At 49.5% G+C, this 16,239-nt stretch overlaps 1 protein-coding gene across 1 annotated transcript in view; it reads left to right on the top strand.

Annotated features, from left to right (window-relative positions):
• Aldh1l2 (aldehyde dehydrogenase 1 family member L2) overlaps positions 1 to 16,239 on the top strand; it is a 51,253-nt gene that overhangs the window by 25,675 nt on the left and 9,339 nt on the right. The window contains exons 9-17 of the mRNA XM_023717326.1: positions 1,397 to 1,544; positions 3,930 to 4,049; positions 4,693 to 4,820; positions 6,154 to 6,304; positions 9,430 to 9,500; positions 9,578 to 9,683; positions 11,055 to 11,142; positions 11,572 to 11,665; positions 13,491 to 13,590. Of these exons, the coding sequence (XP_023573094.1) occupies positions 1,397 to 1,544; positions 3,930 to 4,049; positions 4,693 to 4,820; positions 6,154 to 6,304; positions 9,430 to 9,500; positions 9,578 to 9,683; positions 11,055 to 11,142; positions 11,572 to 11,665; positions 13,491 to 13,590 (1,006 nt within the window). The remainder of the gene's footprint in view (positions 1 to 1,396; positions 1,545 to 3,929; positions 4,050 to 4,692; positions 4,821 to 6,153; positions 6,305 to 9,429; positions 9,501 to 9,577; positions 9,684 to 11,054; positions 11,143 to 11,571; positions 11,666 to 13,490; positions 13,591 to 16,239) is intronic.

Here is a 16,239-nt window from a genome sequence, read left to right as displayed (position 1 = left end):
GGAGGTTTCAGTCCATACTCGGCTGGCTCCAGGGCAGACGGCAGCAGCTCGGGGTGGCAGAAAGCGGAGGGCAGAGGAGGTGCGGCGGCTGCGGCGGCTATCACGCCCCTCTGTGTTCCTTTACCTGGTTGTGAAGACCTGCATCCCTCCAAAGAAGTGGCAGCGGCTGTGAAGCTCGGAGCTCCTTGAAGTGGCGGCTGCGAAGATCAAGATCCTTTGAGGTCGTGGCATTGCAAAGCTCGGGACTCCAAGAAGTGGGGCGCAGAAGCCTTCCTCACCCCTTTATATACCCTTTCTGTGCTGACTCACTCTAGGGTGGGCTCTCCTGCCCCAGTGCCAGGCATCACCAAGCAGATCCAGCCAAATTTGGACACCTCAAGTTGACACAACGTATCAACCACCGTGGACTGGTGTACAGTGAGTCTGCAGGCTACTGGCAAAAGCAGGGCTGATCACCGTGTGGTGAGAGTTTCCGTGTGGAAGAGAGGCTGACGGCTCCAGGACGAGAGGCCCTGAGGGTACCCGTGTCCTCAGGGCAAGGCCTGCGCCAGGGTCCCACTACCCAGAGGCCAGAAGTGTTTTTTCTTTGGATAATTTTTCTGGGAATGAACCAGGGACCATGCAATATCTGAGGGTGGGTGGTAGCTCGGGGGCTTTGGGCTCCAGGCCACTCGATGGCCACTGGCTGATTGTTTCAGGAAAGAATGGCCCTTCCCTTGAGACAGCCTGGCACACAGAGCGAACGCCTGAGTTTCTTCATCATTCTTCCTTTCACTGACTTAGCTTTTAGTTTTTTAGGTCCTCAAAGTTGTAGATTTTTAGCTGGACATGGTAGCAAATGCCCATAAATCCAGCACTGAGGAGGCTGAGGCAGGAAGATCGCTGAGAGTTTGAGGCCAGCCTGGGCTCACAGTGAGTTCAAGGCCAGCCTGAACTACATAGTGAGACCCTGTCTCAAAAAAACGAATGAGGGGGCTGGTGAGATGGCTCAGTGGTCTAAGGCACCTATTTAGAACAAACTAAGCTAAACAGAGCACAGGGACCGCGGTTCAATCCCCCAGCACCACATGCCAGCCAGCCCCGCCCCCTGGTGGGCTGAGCTGGCCACACACACTAAATAAATAAATAAATAAATAAATAAATATTAAAAAAAAAGTCTTATAAAAAAAAAAGAATGAAAAATTATGGACTTCTCAACAATGATTCCCAAGTTCCTATCACCTTCTAATTAGCTTATTAAAGCTACTACTGACACTACTTTCTAGGATCAGGATACTTAGAAAAGCCAAGTATGGTGGCGCACACCTGTCATTCCAGGCCTCAGGAGGCTGAGGCAGGAGGACTGCCAAGAGTTGGAGGCTAGCCTGGGCTATATACTGAGACCTTCCACTTGCAGGCTGGTAGAAGAGATCAGACAGAAGTGTGGCGGCCTCCAGCTGCGGAGCGAAGACGTCTACCTGGCCACCAGGTTTGGAGACTTCATCCAGAAGGTGGCGAGGAAGCTGAGAGGAGAGGACCAGGAGGCGGAGCTGGCCGTGGATTACGTAAGCATCTGTACGGGTTTCTACTTGGTCGCACCCAGATCGTGTACCTCAAGGTCCTGTTGTGTCCTTGGTCCATTTGCCTTACATCACTAGCCTTTTAAAAACAGCGCTGTTAGCAGGCGTGGTGGTGCACACCAGTACTCAGGAGGCTGAGGCAGGAGAGTCCCCGAGAGTTCAAGGGCAGTGTAAGCTCTGTAGTGAGTTCAAGGCCAGCTTGAGCTCCTGGATCTCTCTGTATGTTATTTGGATACTATAAAATCTCCCACTTAGAACATAGAGCCCAGTGGTTTTAGAACACTAGGAATTGTGCAGCCGACCCCACTGACTGGAGCTACCACATTGGCCCCAAGAGAAGACTGCACCCATCCTCTTCACCCCCTTCTCTAGAGACCACCTGTTCCCTTTCTGTCTCTATGATTTGCCCTCTCAGATCTTTCCAAGAAAGAGAACCATGTGGCTTTTCCTGTCCAGCTTTTTCCTTTTAGCACAATGGTAAAACTCAAGGTTTACCTATACTGCAGCGTGTGTCGCTACTCTATTCTTTTGCCTGACCAAGTACTATTCCATAGTGGGGGTGCACCAGTTTGTTTGTCTGCCCATCACTCGATGGGCATTTGGGTCATCTCTTCTCTCAGGCTGTGGCGGACAATGAGCCACGAGATCCGCGCCTCTGTGTTTGTTCTCACACGCGTGCTCTGCTGTCATGAGTGGGTGCCTGGGCGGGGAGCTAAGACGTCGCACGGCAGCTCCATGACTTTGGGAGGAGCTCCCCAACTGTTCGCCCAAGCAGTGGCCCATCTTCTACCCCTCTTGCAGAGAATGAAAGTCCCATGCTCGGACCCTGCGGGCTGCTGCCCCTTGGGGAAGCTGTGTCTCACTGGCGCCTCACTCCTGGCCCCCAGCACTGGCACAGCGGGTTTCTTCCCGTGGGCTTCCCCTGTTTGTATGCTATTGGCAGGGAAAGGCCTCTTCCAGTCCTTTGTCCAGTTTTATTTCATTTTATTTTTTGGTACCAAGGATCAAACTCATGACCTCACGCTTGCCATGCGGGCCTTGTGCCGCCGAGCTACGTCCCCGGCCCTTTGTCCAATTTTAAATCCAGGCTGTTGCTGTCAAGTCGTCCAAGTCCTCGGTCCACTTGGGGTACCAGATCCTCAGGGCAGGGATCCGAGGGCAGTCGCTGTCACTCTGGGGAGCTCCTTTGCTCTTCCTCGGTAGTGGCCCTCGGCAAGCAGCCGGGTTCCATTCTGATGAAGTCTGTGCCTTCGCCGCTGCGCTTTCCGTCCATCTTATCTGACGCCTTTTCCATTTCTCTCTCTCCTTTATGGCGCTGTTCTGTGTTAGACGGGTACTGCCTAGGAGGGCAGCTCAATCTGTTTCTGCTTCTCTCGCTATTTCTTTTATTTTTAAGTGGCTGCCTTGAGGGTCACAACGAACATGTTCACCAAAAACAAGGTCTTCAGATTAATATCAGCAGAACAGAGAAGCACTGCCGCGGCCACCTGCTCCACAGCCCGTCCGCTGCTGCGTGGTTCTTGTCACGCACATCCCACCTGCGACTCTGTGTCCAACACTGTTATGATTTTCGCTTTATATTGTGGTCCTTTATATTGGAGAGAAGGAAAGAGTTAAAAGCAAAAATACACTCCTGCTGGGTGCTGACCCTTCCACGCAGCTACGCTAGTGCGTGCCTTTTATCTCTGCGTGGTTCAAGCCCTCGCTCGTGCCTTCCCTTCGCCCCACTTCCCTTCACCCCTTGGAACAGTGATGCATTCTCAGTTCTGTTCACTTGGCGAACGATTGAATTTCTCCTTTATTTTTGAAGGCCGTGTCTGCTATAGGAAGCAGGTATTATTATTCTCATTTTTTTGTTGGAAAAAGCCGAGCTTTGTAGCAAGCAACTGAGTACCTTCAATCCACTTGCAAGCCAGTGGTAGAGCACAGGTGTCACCAACCGTGCCACAGGCGACCCGTGGGGAGAAGCTCTGGGAAGAAAAGGCGGTTCAAAGAATTAGAGGAGGGCTGGTGACGGAGCTCAGCGGAGCAGCACCTGCCTGGCAAGTGTGAGGCTCTGAGTTTGGTACCCAGTACCAAAAAAGAAAATAGGAAAGGGAAAAAAAAAGTTAGGGAAGCAAGGCTGCGCTCCACGGACGTGGCCACTAGATGGCGCTGTCTCCGCGTCTGGAAGCCCGGTGGCGGCTTCGAGGACCAGGTTCTCCTGCCTCCTCGCAGGCCGGTGGGCACCTGGAGACCCCGACCGAGGCTTGTCTCTTCCGAGCACGGGGGACTCGGGTGCGTGCACCCAGCTTCTCCTCCGCACCCTCGCCGCCCTGCGCCCCGGCTGGGAAGCGCGGAACTGGCGTCCGTCCTTGTCTCCGTCCCTAGGTGTCCAAGGACGCCAACGGCATGACCGTGCGGATGCCGCATCAGTGCTTCATAGACGGCGAGTTCGTGGACGCGGACGACGGGAAGACCTACGACACGGTGAACCCCGCGGACGGCTCCGTGAGTATCCGGGGGGTGCACGCGCAGGAGCCGCCGCGACGGCCCAGCGGCTGGGCCCTGCTACTGCGGCTCGGTGACCTCCCGTGGCAGGGGTGGTGGCCGCCTCCCGTGGCAGGGGTGGTGGCCGCCCGCTTGGGGCGCGGCTCGCAGAGCGCCGAGTGGGCACGAGTCTGCAGGCTTCCAAGCTGGAGCTCAAAACTCAGCGTCCCTGAGGTCCCGGAAGCAGCCCAGTCCCCAGACAACGCTTGGCCACAGGGCGGTGTTTCAAAACTCCGCCAAGTTCCAGGTCAATCGGTTCCATCTACAAGCTGTTTGTTCTGGACTGCGCTGCTATTTGTGTTAACTTTCCATCCTAAAATTCTTGGGATTTTATAGTACTTTTTCCTAGCTAGGTGTGGAGGTATATGGCTATGATTTCAGAACTCAGGAGGCTGAGGCAGGAAGATTGTTGTGAACCTGAGGCCAGCCTAGGCTACATAGTAGACCCTATCTCAAAAAAAAAAAAAAAAAAAAAAAAAAAAAAAAAAAAAAAAAAAAAAAAGAAAAAAGAAAAAGAAAACCCAAATCATCTTTTCCTATTAATATATTAAGAGTCACAAGAACATGCCTCTTGCGTGACCTATGTTTACCTTCCCTGCAATAGACAATCTGCAGAGTGGCCTATGCGTCTTTGGCAGACGTGGATAAGGCAGTTGCGGCCGCGAAGGACGCCTTTGAAAACGGAGAATGGGGAAGAATGAGTGCCCGCGACAGAGGAGGACTGATGTACAGGTGCGGTTTTCAGAAAAGCCAATCTGTTATCTTTGGATACCGGCTGATGCTGGCAGGATTTGAGAAATTCTCCCACCAGCTTCTAGCTGTGATTCGGCGTTACCCGAGGTGTGTGAAATCGCCCTCAGGGAGTTCCTGGTTCTTACACTGCTGTTCCTGTCCATATTCACAAGGGTGTGGGCGGGGTCCCGGGGACCCCACTGAGCACTGCAGGCAGGGAGGTCCCTAAGGGACAGAGCGCAGCACTCTCGGTGGCCACGGCCCCCAGAGAGGGAACCCGGGGATTCCCTCATGCAGGTGGCTCTGTGGGCCAGTCCACAAAGGCCACCCGCCAAGGTCACGAGGAGAGTGATGGATCTCAGCAAGCGGAGCCCGCTCAGCCTCCTGTGTTTTCAAGGATGATTTCAAATCTGTGCAATGTGGAGGGAATTGGAGCAGGGCCAGAAATGCCGAGGGGCAGGAGCAGTGCTGTCAGCCCCAAGGCAGGGGCCAGGGAGCCTTCACTTGGCCACTAATTCTGGTTCCTGCTAAGCCACAGCCCAGTGTCTGACCTGAGTCTAAAATCCCTTAGAGCACGATTGGCAAGAAACACTGGGACTGGGGAATTCGAACCCGGCTGCGGCGTCCAGAGCAGCAGCCCAAGCGAGGGCGGCAACGGTGAGGGCTCGCCAGGCAGATTCGGGCTGTGACACCGCCGCTGCACACGCGCTCACCGTCCCAAAGATACGTGTGCCCAGCAGGACGTGGCTGTGCGTTTGTGATGCCGACTCTGCGTCTAGCTGGTGCTTGTCAATTAGTGCTGAAAATATTTCTGTGCCAACTAGGCACACAGTGGCACACATGTGTAATGCCAACCCTCAGGAGGCTGAGGCAGGAGGATTGCCATGAGTGAGGCCAGCCTGGTTTATACAGTGAGCCCCCGTCTCATAAAAACGAAAACCATATCCCTAAAGCAGCCAGAAACCCACAAGCATTCTGGTCCTCAGGGCTGGGGCTTTACTGTGCTTCGGTCTGTGGATTTATGAACTACTTGCATTCCCACGTGGCTTCCTACCACGGATCCCTGTGGCCCAGGCCCAGGCTCTGCTTCATACAGTCCCGAGAGAGTTGCGCCCACTTCACGCCCTGTGCCCCTCCCTCAGAACTCCTGTGGCAGTGAGTCCTTTCCTCCGGAGTCCTTTGCGGAACCTCTGCCCTCCCCACCAGGCCATCCGCAGGCGCAGACCTGGCCCGACTGGGCTCGATCTGAGTGCTCAGTTGTAGGACGGTGCCTGAGTGCCCGTAGCAGGGCTCCGTCAGCATTTGCTGGATGAATTTCTTCTTGGCCATGCAGACTTGCTGACCTCCTGGAACAGAACCAAGAGGAGCTAGCCACCATCGAAGCCCTGGACTCGGGGGCCGTCTACACCCTGGCGCTGAAGACTCACATTGGGATGTCCGTGCAGACCTTCCGTTACTTTGCCGGCTGGTGTGACAAAATCCAGGTGAGCGCAGGTTCTGCTCCACCACAGGGGCAGAGGGGAGCGTGCAGCAGGGACACCAGACCCGCCAGACCCGCCAGATCTGCCAGACCCGCTGTCCACGCAGGCTTCTCACCTGCAGGACATGGTGGTTATAGGCTGTTTTCTACCACAAGCCAGGGTGCCTAAGGCTGGGTAGTTTCTGGTGAACAGAATTTGCTCACAACTCCAGAGGCTGTGCCAGGCTTTCTCCAAGCTTTAGCTAACATGGGCGTGCACAGGTTGCTGTAATAACTCTTTCTGGAAGATCTCTGAAAGGAGCATAGCTGGATCGAAGGGAGGATTTCTACTTTTATTTATTCATTTATGTCTTTTGAGGAGTCCCCACACTGGTTCCACGGTGGCTGTACCGGTTTACATTCCGCTCAGCCTCCCCCCTCCCCCGCAGCCTCCCCAGCACTTGTTGTTATCTGATTTCCTGATGGTGGCCCTTACGTGGGGGTAAAGTGACCTCAGTGTTGTTTTAGCTTGCATGCTTCTAGTGACCAGTGACACTGAATGTTTCCTCATGCCCTGATTGGTCATTTGTATTTCTTCTGAGGATGTCTATTCATTTCACTTCACCATTTTTTATTGGGTCTTTTTTGGGGGGGGATCTAATTTTTTTAGTCCTTTATATATTCTAGATGTTAATTCCCATCTGAAGAATAGGTGTCAAACATTTTTCCCATTCTGTTGGTTTCCTGATTACTCTGTTGGCTGAATCCTTTGCTGGGCGGAAGCTTTTTGATTTGATATGATTTTGTTTGTTGGTTCTTCCTATTACTTCTTGTACCACTGGGGTTCTGTTTAGATAATCCTTGCCTACCCCTATGCCTTCAAGAGTTTTGCCTATTATACTTTCCAGCAGATTAAATGTTTCTAGTTTAGCATTTATATTTTTGATCCATTTTGATTTTAGCTTAGGCTATGGTGAGAAATACATATATGTCTAGACTCAATCTTCTGCATGTGAATATTTTTTCTAGCACCATTTATTAAAGAAGCTGTGTTTTCTCTGGTGTGTGTTTTTGACCCCTTTGTCAAAAACTAGATCTCTGTGTGCACCTGGGGCTGTTCCTGCTTCTTCTGCTCTGTTCCACTGACCACATGCCCGTTTGGGGGCTGATGCCAGGCTGCCTTAATCACGGTACTTTGTGATTTAACCTTAATCCTGGGAGCGTGCTGCCTTCTCTTTTGTTCTTGTTGCCCCAGATAGCTTTTTCTATTTGGGTGTTTTCTGATTTCATATGAATTTTCTGGTTGTTTTCTCTAGATCTGTGAGTGATGCCATTGATATTTTGATTGAAATTGCATTAAATCTGTGCTGTCAGTTTTGGAAATATGGCATTTTTATTGTATTGATTCTGCCTACCCAGGAGCAGGGGATACTTTTCCATGACCTGCTGCCCTCCTCAATTTCCTCTTTCAGAGTGATGTATTTTTGTTATAGACATCTTTTATTTCCTTGGTTGGGTTAATTCTCAAGTATTTAATTTTTCTTGATGCTATTGTGAATGGTATTGTTTTCCTAATTTTTTTTCTCAGTGAGTTCATTATTAGGGTCTAGAAATGCTATTGATTTTTGTGCGTTTATTTCTAACTTGCTATATTGCTGAATATGATTACTAATTCCAGGAGTCTTTTGGTGGAGTTTTTTTTTTTTTGGGGGGGGGAACTTGTGTAAATAAAGGATTATATCATCTGCAAATAATATTATTTTGATTTCTTCCTAACCTATATGCATCCTTTTATTTCTTTCCTTTGCCTAATTTCCTAGCTAGTATTTTGAGGACTGTGTTCAACAGGAGAAGTGATGGCAGACGTCCTTGTGTTTTTTCTGATTTTAGAAGGAAAGCTTTCCATCTTTAATTTAACATGATGCTGGCAGTGGGCTGGTCATAAATGGCTTTTATCGGATCTATTAATGTCCTTCTAAACCTATTTACTTCAGGGTTTTTATCCTGAATGCATATTAAATTTTGTCAAGGGCTTTTTCTGCATCTATTGAGATAATCCTGTGACTTTTGCCCTTGCTTCTGTTTATGCGATTTATTATATTTGTGGATGTGGATCTGTGGAACCATCTTTGCATCCCTGAAATGAAGCCTACTTGACGTGGTGTCTAATCTTTTTGATGATTTATTGTATTCTTTTTGTCAGTATCTTAGCGAGAAATTAGCGTCTATGTTCATTAGAGTTTTTTTTTTTTTTATTGGATCCTTGTCAGATTTTTGCATCACAGCGTTGCTGGCTTCCAGAATGACCTCTGGAGTACTTCTCCTCTCTTAATTTCATCAAAGAGCTTGAGGACTATTGGTGCCAGATCATCCGTAAAGTTCTTGGAGAATTTTCCAGTGAAACCAGCAGGTTATAGGTCTTTCATAACTGCTATTTTTTTTTTTTACTATTTCAATTTTATTATCTGTTATTGAATTTTTCACAATTTTTAAGTCTTTTGTGTTTGCCAATATGCAGGTTTGGGAAGTAGTTGTTAATAGTCTTAAGGATTTGAGTGGTGTCTGTTGTGATTTCACCTTTTTTATCTATGATTGCACTGATCTGTGTCTTTTCTTTCTTTTTATTGGTGAGATTGGCTAGGAATTTTTCTATTTTGTTATTCTTTCAAAGAACCAGCTCTTCAATTCATTGATTCTTTATATTCTTTAAAAAATACCATTGATTTCTACCTTGAATTTTACAATTTCCCTCCTCTACAAGAGCTGTATTTGGACTGTTCTCGCATTTTTCGGACCTTGAAGTGTATCAGGAGGCGATCTGTGTGGGCTCACTTCGTTTTTCTCAAGTGGGTGTTCACAGCTCCACACTTGCCTTGTAGGAATACATTCATTTATCCCGTAAGATCTGCTGCGTGTACTGTCATCATCACTCCATTTAGGAACTGTCTTATTTCTTCTGCGACCCACTAATTATTTAAGAGCCTGTTGTTTAATTCCCACGTGTTTGCATAATTTCTGTGGTTTCCTTTGCTACTGACTTCTAGTTTCACTGCACCTTGGTCTCGTGATACACATGGTCAAATCGTGATTCTTGCGCATTTACCTCAGCACGCTTTGTCAGCCAGTGTGTCTGACCTTGTTATTCTTTAGGGGTCTACGATTCCCATCAACCAGGCACGTCCAAATCACAATCTGACCTTCACCAGGAAGGAGCCCATTGGGTAAGGCAGCGGCGCCTACGTGGGTGGGACCTGTGGCATGCTGCTGCGACCCCGCTGAGGTTGTCCCTTCCCCACAGTGTCTGTGCCATCATCATTCCCTGGAACTACCCACTCATGATGCTGGCCTGGAAGAGCGCCGCGTGCCTGGCGGCCGGCAACACCCTGGTGCTCAAGCCGGCGCAGGTAGGCCTCAGGCCGGGCGCAAGCCTCGGTGCATGATCCCTCCAGTGCAGTGGGGAGCCGAGAGACATGTTGGCAAATGGTGGCTCTTTAAACAAAGACAGATTGTGCGCCGGGAGTGGCTGTGCACATCTGTAATCTCAGCACTCAGAGGCTGAGGCAGGAGGATCAGCACGAGGTCAGTGCCCAGTGTGTGTGTGTGTGTGTGTGTGTGAAGAGAGAGAGACCGAGACAGACAGAGAGAGAGAGAGAGAGAGAGACCGAGAGAGAGGCTCTTGTTGTGGGAAGGCAAAGAGTCTGAACAGAAGGAAGGAATGATGGAATTAGAAATCACCATTTGGCCAGGGATGTGGCTCAGTGGTGTAAGCACCTGCCTGGCAAGTGCAAGGTCTGGAGTTAGATCCCCAATTAGAAAAAAGAAATCACCTTTTGGCATATGATTCAGGCAGGAGCCACTAATGGACAGTAAAATAAGTGAACACCAAAATAAATGGGTGACAGTGTGAGAGTGTTTCCTGACAAAATGTTATTAATCTTGAAGGATAAAATGGTGACATGCCATGGGAAGCGTGGCAGGCCGTCTTTACCAAACAATTAGAGGTAACAGAATTGCTTTGGTGGAAATTGTTGCCAAAAACAAATAATCTAAATCTAATCATGATTAGAAACCAGAGGAATCTGGGCTGGGCACCTGGCGTGAACTAAGTGTGGGCTGTATGTTTTCAAAGTGTCAGAGTGAAAGAATTGAAAAGAAAACTCAGACCCTCTCCAGGGCCAGGGCCAGGACCTCACTGAGCACACTGCTGAAGGTGGCTTTGCTTTTGCAATGACACGCAGTATTAGAGCAGCTGGCGAGACTGAATTGAAGTCTGAAACTAAGGATTCTATTGGCTGTTACTTTCCTCGTTTTGAAAACCATACTGCAGTTATGTAAAAGAAATTCTTGATTTCAGGAGATAAAGAAGCATCTACAGAGAATACTGCACAGTACGTATTTTACCCTTAAGCAGTGCAAGGGATAGGTGATAGGTAGGTGATAGATAACAGACAGACGGTAAGAGGTGATCGACGAATAGAAGATGAGATGGTGGGTAGACAGGTGGCAGGTAGTTGACAGAAGATAGACACACAGGTAGGCACTTAGATAAGGAAGAAAAGGCAGCAGGGAGTTGACATCTGAGCGACGGGTGAGGGCTAGAAGAGGAATTCTCGGGACTTGTATTTTGGTGAGCTCGCTACAAGTCAGAAATTATATCACAAGAAAAAAGAAACAATAGGAAACAGTCAAGGGAGCGCCCCTTTGGGCCTCCTCTGGGACCTGTGCTGGTGCGAGGGAGGGCGGAGCCAGGGCCGTAAGCGCCATCTGCCCCGCAGGTCACACCCTTGACGGCGCTGAAGTTTGCAGAGCTGTCAGCGAAGGCCGGCTTCCCGAAGGGCGTCATCAACATCCTGCCCGGCTCAGGTGAGCCCGCAAGCGGCCGGGGTGCTGCGGCGTGATGTCCTGCTAGAGGCTCGGCCTAAGCTAAAGTACAGGAAAACTAAATCCCACCAGCAAGCAAGAGTCACTGCGGTGCCCCGGCTCAGAATCTCTCTAGCACTGGCAGGGCGCAGCCTAGGCACTGTGGGGAGCCTGGCACCCCGACAGCTGCCCGGGACCATTGGGACCCTCAGTGACTGCTGTGGGCGACACCAAGGCTAGACCATCTGGATTGGGGCCAGGTTGGGAACTGCATGGGGATGTTATTTTAGATTTTCATCAGTTTGTAATGAATACAGGAAATGCAAAACTGAGACTAAACTGAAAGCCTAGACATCTCCTTGTTGGATCGGAGCCCCACTCACCACTAGACCTGCTCCTAGCTTCTCCCCTCTTTGACCTCTGACCCTCCAGGGGGCGTGGCAGGACAGCGCCTCTCAGAGCATCCTGACATCCGCAAACTGGGGTTCACCGGCTCCACTTGGATTGGGAAACAAATCATGAAAAGGTACTGGCTTGGCTGATAATTCCGCTAGCCACATCTCTGCTTTTGTTTAAGCAGAGCGCTTTGTGAGTAAGAAAAACCACATCAACTATAGATGAGAAATCTTCTTCATGCTGGATGTTTAAGTATAGAACGTGATAAAAGACTTCCAAAGCTTTAAAGAACACTCTTAATAAAACCAGAGCTACACTGAAATCCTGCCCTGATGGGCAGCTTTCATGCAATCCAACACTCAGATCATGTAGCAAACCCAGTCCCCGTTGTCCCCGTCGTCCCCGTCGTCCCTGTCGTCCCCGTCGTCCCCGTCGTCTTGGAGCAATAGTACAGCTGAAATGATCTCTATCCTGTATACGACAAATGTGGGTTATTTATAAAATGAATTCTGAACCTGACGACGGTGGCACATGCTTGTAATCCCAGCACTCGGAAGGCTGAGGCAAGAGGGTTGCCACAAGTTCAAGGTCAGCCTAGGCTACCTAGAAAGACCTTGTCTCAAAAAACAAAGCAAATTGTTTGGCTGAATTCATGCACCTATATAGTATTTAGATGCCAATGGAATACCCACCTCTGACATGACTAAACAAAAAAGGGGGATACAAAGGAAGGACCATTTTGTATTTGTACATACAGAATAGTTAGGATAGATATACAGCTACTTTCGCTTAATTCAATGAGAAGAAAGATTTGTACTAATAGTGTTTGGACAGGATATCCTGTCTGCATCTTGTACTATGGATAACCACTAAGAAGGTAACAATGTACAAGGTATTAATTATTGAAACTGTCCTATTAATCAGCTTTGAAACTGTCTCATTGATATTTGTTTCTCAGTAAAATTAAATTAAAAAAACAAAGCAAAACAAAATAATCCTTGGGATGCATAATATTACATACCTTTTTTAAAAAGTTGCTGATATTAAGTTTTTTTTAAAGTTACCAACATTTAAGTTTCCAAAATAAGACATTAAAATACGTCAGTGCAACATAGAACACTGTAGCTAAATTTATGAAAAAAATTTTAATGACATTGAAAATTGTTCAAGTGATAATTTGAGAGAAAAATAAGGTCCAAAACTGTCTATGTTGGGTGATCCTAACTATGCTAAATAAAGTAAAAGCTGTGGTGGGTTGCAGACCAGAAATAGGGGGCTCAAGGTGGTCCAGCCAGGGGTGAGGGAGCCATGGAATGGGATTTTGTGGTTTTTTCCTCTTCCATCTACATTTCTGAGCACATACATAACACACAGCGAGGGCCAGTGACTAGCTCAGTGAAGCCAGGCGCAGGGACCGGAGTTCGATCCTGGGCACCACATGCCGCGCTGGCCCTGCCCCCAGGCGTGCGGAGCTGGCCACAGAGTCTGCGCATAGTGGCACACGCCTGTAATCCCAGCACTCGGGAGGCTGAAACAGGAGGATCACTATGAGTCCGAGCTGCCTAGTGAGACCCTGTACCAAATACATAAAAAAAAAAAAAAAATTCCAAACACAACTAATACCTCCGCAGCCCCTACCTCCCCTCACCCCCAGCTTTAGCATCTGGTTAGAGACCGGATTTCCTTGGCCGGGCGTGATGGGGCTCGAATTTCTCAAGAGCGTGGGTGCACCTAGATGCATCTAATTGCTTGACCACGGGGAATGTGTACTGTCGACAAAGCACACAGAACAGCGTGGTGCGTTCCAAGCACATATCAACCTCCGTCAACGAAAGTTGTGGCAGCCCTGCCCGGGGCTCCTCCGCGGGTGCTTTGCTTAGGGCTTCCGAGGCTCTCTGCGCTGTTTCCGTCCGCCGAGGGGCGGAGGGGAAGGGCTGCTTCCTGTGTCTCTGCAGCTGCGCCGTCAGCAATCTGAAGAAGGTCTCCCTGGAGCTGGGCGGCAAGTCCCCGCTGATCATATTCCACGACTGTGAGCTCGACAAGGCCGTGCGCATGGTGAGCAGAGGGCGGCCGGCCGGTGTCTGCCTGGAAAACCCTGTCGCCTCCGTTACTGGAGGTCTTCACATGAGGTTCAGTTTTATGTGGTCACAGCTAGACATTCTTTGTACAGTAAAAGCACTTAACTTTTAAAAATAGTTTATAGTCCTTCCATTTAAAACATTTTAAAAATTGGCTGGGCATTGTGCACACCTGTAATCCCATCACTTGGGAGGCTGAGGCAGGAAGATTGCTGTGAATTCAAGGCCAACCTGGACTACACAGTGAGCCCAATGCCAGCCTGCACTGCACAGGGAGATCCTGGTTTTAAAAAATAAAGATGTAAGTCATAGCAAGCATATCAAAAACTTCAAATGATGTTCTCAGGGAGCTTCTGGCTTTCTCCTAACATCTCACCCTGCAAACTGCTTTTGTCTGTTTTACAAATCAGGCTCTGGCAAGACTGGCAGACATGACACAAGTTGCCCTACTGAAGAAAAGAGAAATTGGCAGGCGGACATGGTGGGACATGCCTGTAGCACCAGGGCTCGGAGGCTGAGGCAGGAGGCATCACTTGAGCCCTGGAGCTCAGGGCTAGCCTGGGCAACATAGCGAGACCGCCTCTCATTAAAACAACCAAATAGGGGCTGGGGAGATGGCTCGGCAGTCTAAGCGCCTGCCTGGCAAGTGCAAAGACCCGGGTTTGATTCCCAGTACCACATGCCAAGCCAGCCCCATGCGAGCCGGCCACTGAAACCAGACGTGGTGGCACATGCCTGTAATCCCAGCTCTGGGGAGGGGGAGACAGGAAGGATCGTTATGAGTCTGAGCTGCATAGTGAGACCTTGTATCAAATAAATAAATTAATTAATGGCAGAACGATTTTTTTATTCTCAGAATGCCTGCAGGGCAGGTTTGGCAGGCTGGAGTTGTGGGGATCAAACCACAGCAACCTGTGCCTGACTGCTTTGTTAAAGCAGCCACTTAAAGAACTGAGCTAAGGGGCAGGCCCCCAAATAAATTAATTAATATAAAAGAATATTTTTCAAACAACTAAGTAATTGTCACTTTCCTGGTCTTAACATCTTGGTTCTGTAAGATGCTACAGAGGCCTGTGAATGAAGGAAGGGTGCATAGGGCTATTCTGCTTCGTTCTGATGTTTTGAGACACATTGACCAGTTGAGGTAGTTGAGGCTGGCCTTGAACTCTCCAGGGCTCTTCCTGCCTCAGCCTCCTGAGGTGTGCAGCACCACACCTGGCTTGGAAAGCCTGTGCCTTGGCAGCACCTCTTTGTCTTAAACTATTTCAAAGTATAAAAATGTATTTTTAAAAAATGTATTTTAAATTAAGCTTTTTAAAAATGCGGGCTAGTGCTCAGGCCTCATCTCTGAGGCGCAGTCTCACAGCGAGGAGCACAGTGTTGGGCATTCCCGGGAGAAGGTACGGTTTCCAAAATTCTGCACGGAGTTCCAGCCAGCAGTGGGCAGACCTCGCTCACGGCCCCCAGCTGTGGCTGGCCGCACAAGGCCGGGGAGGACGCAAAGTCCTGGGGCACGCGGACCCAAGCCCTCCTGGGCCAGGGCCCGCAGTAACCCATGGGAGGTGTCAGTCGCAGATGACAGCTGAGGTCCACGTGGACTGGACTCCCGTGGACAGCTGGGGTCCATGTGGATTGGACTCCTATGGACAACTAGGGTCCTGAGAGCCCTTCCAGGTCTCCAGAGAAAAGACTGGGAACAGAGAGGGATGGGAATTTGTTCCTACGCCAGACTCTTTCATATTTTGAAAAGCACCAAGTCTTCACTGGCTACTTTGCACTCTTGATTGCATACCAGGGATAAAAGGATGACCCCAAATCACCCAGGGTGAGGTAGTGTAGACACCCGGAGGGTGAGAGGCAGCGTCATAACTGCAGAGAAGCGCTCTGTGCCTTGCTCCAACCCTGAGATTCGCAGCCAGGGATGCTGGAGCTGGCAGCGGTGGGCTCTGGGAGAGGGGCACCCTGGCTAGGGCCCTGGTCCCCTCTGCGGAGGAACTTGCACCCATGGAAATGTGTTCCCTTTCAAGTGGCTCACATACCCTTTATCCCGTTTCAGGAGGCTTCCTGGGAGAAAATTAGCAATCAGTGTAGAGAAGGAAGGGTGGAAAGCCCTGAACCCGCACAGTCTGTCAGTCTTTTGAGTGCTTCCATTTCAAAGATTTTCAAAACTTATTGATAGATTTTCCCTTGGGAGGGTTTCTAAAGATCTGTGATTTATATGAGTTAATGTAGAAACATCTATCCATCTATCTGTCTGTCTGTCTGTCTATTCATTGGAGTTTTTTTGAGACACGGTCTTGCTCCGCAGTCAGGTTGACCTTGAACTCCCCATGGAGCCCAGGCTGGCCTCAAACTCTTGGAGGGCCTCCTGCCTCAGCTTCCCGAGTGCTGGGATTACAGGTGTGGGCCACCACGCCAGGCTGTGATGCAGAGTGCTTCAAAGCAGCAGAGCAGCCGCAAACTACATTTAAGTGTGTAGAATTAGGATTTTTCTTGCAGTACACATTTGTCTCCGGGAGTATATCCTTGCCACACACTTGGTTTTCGAGCTCAGAGGCAAAGTTGCGCGTCTCGAGCAGTTGTTGTCACTAGTCTCCACGGGGACTCCCTGGGGCAGGCTCAGCAT

This window comes from Octodon degus, unplaced genomic scaffold, assembly GCF_000260255.1.
Source record: "Octodon degus isolate 3935 unplaced genomic scaffold, OctDeg1.0 scaffold00004, whole genome shotgun sequence".
NCBI lineage: Eukaryota > Metazoa > Chordata > Mammalia > Rodentia > Octodontidae > Octodon > Octodon degus.
Note: the sequence above shows the minus strand (reverse complement) of the source record. Positions and strands in the feature narration are given on the sequence as shown.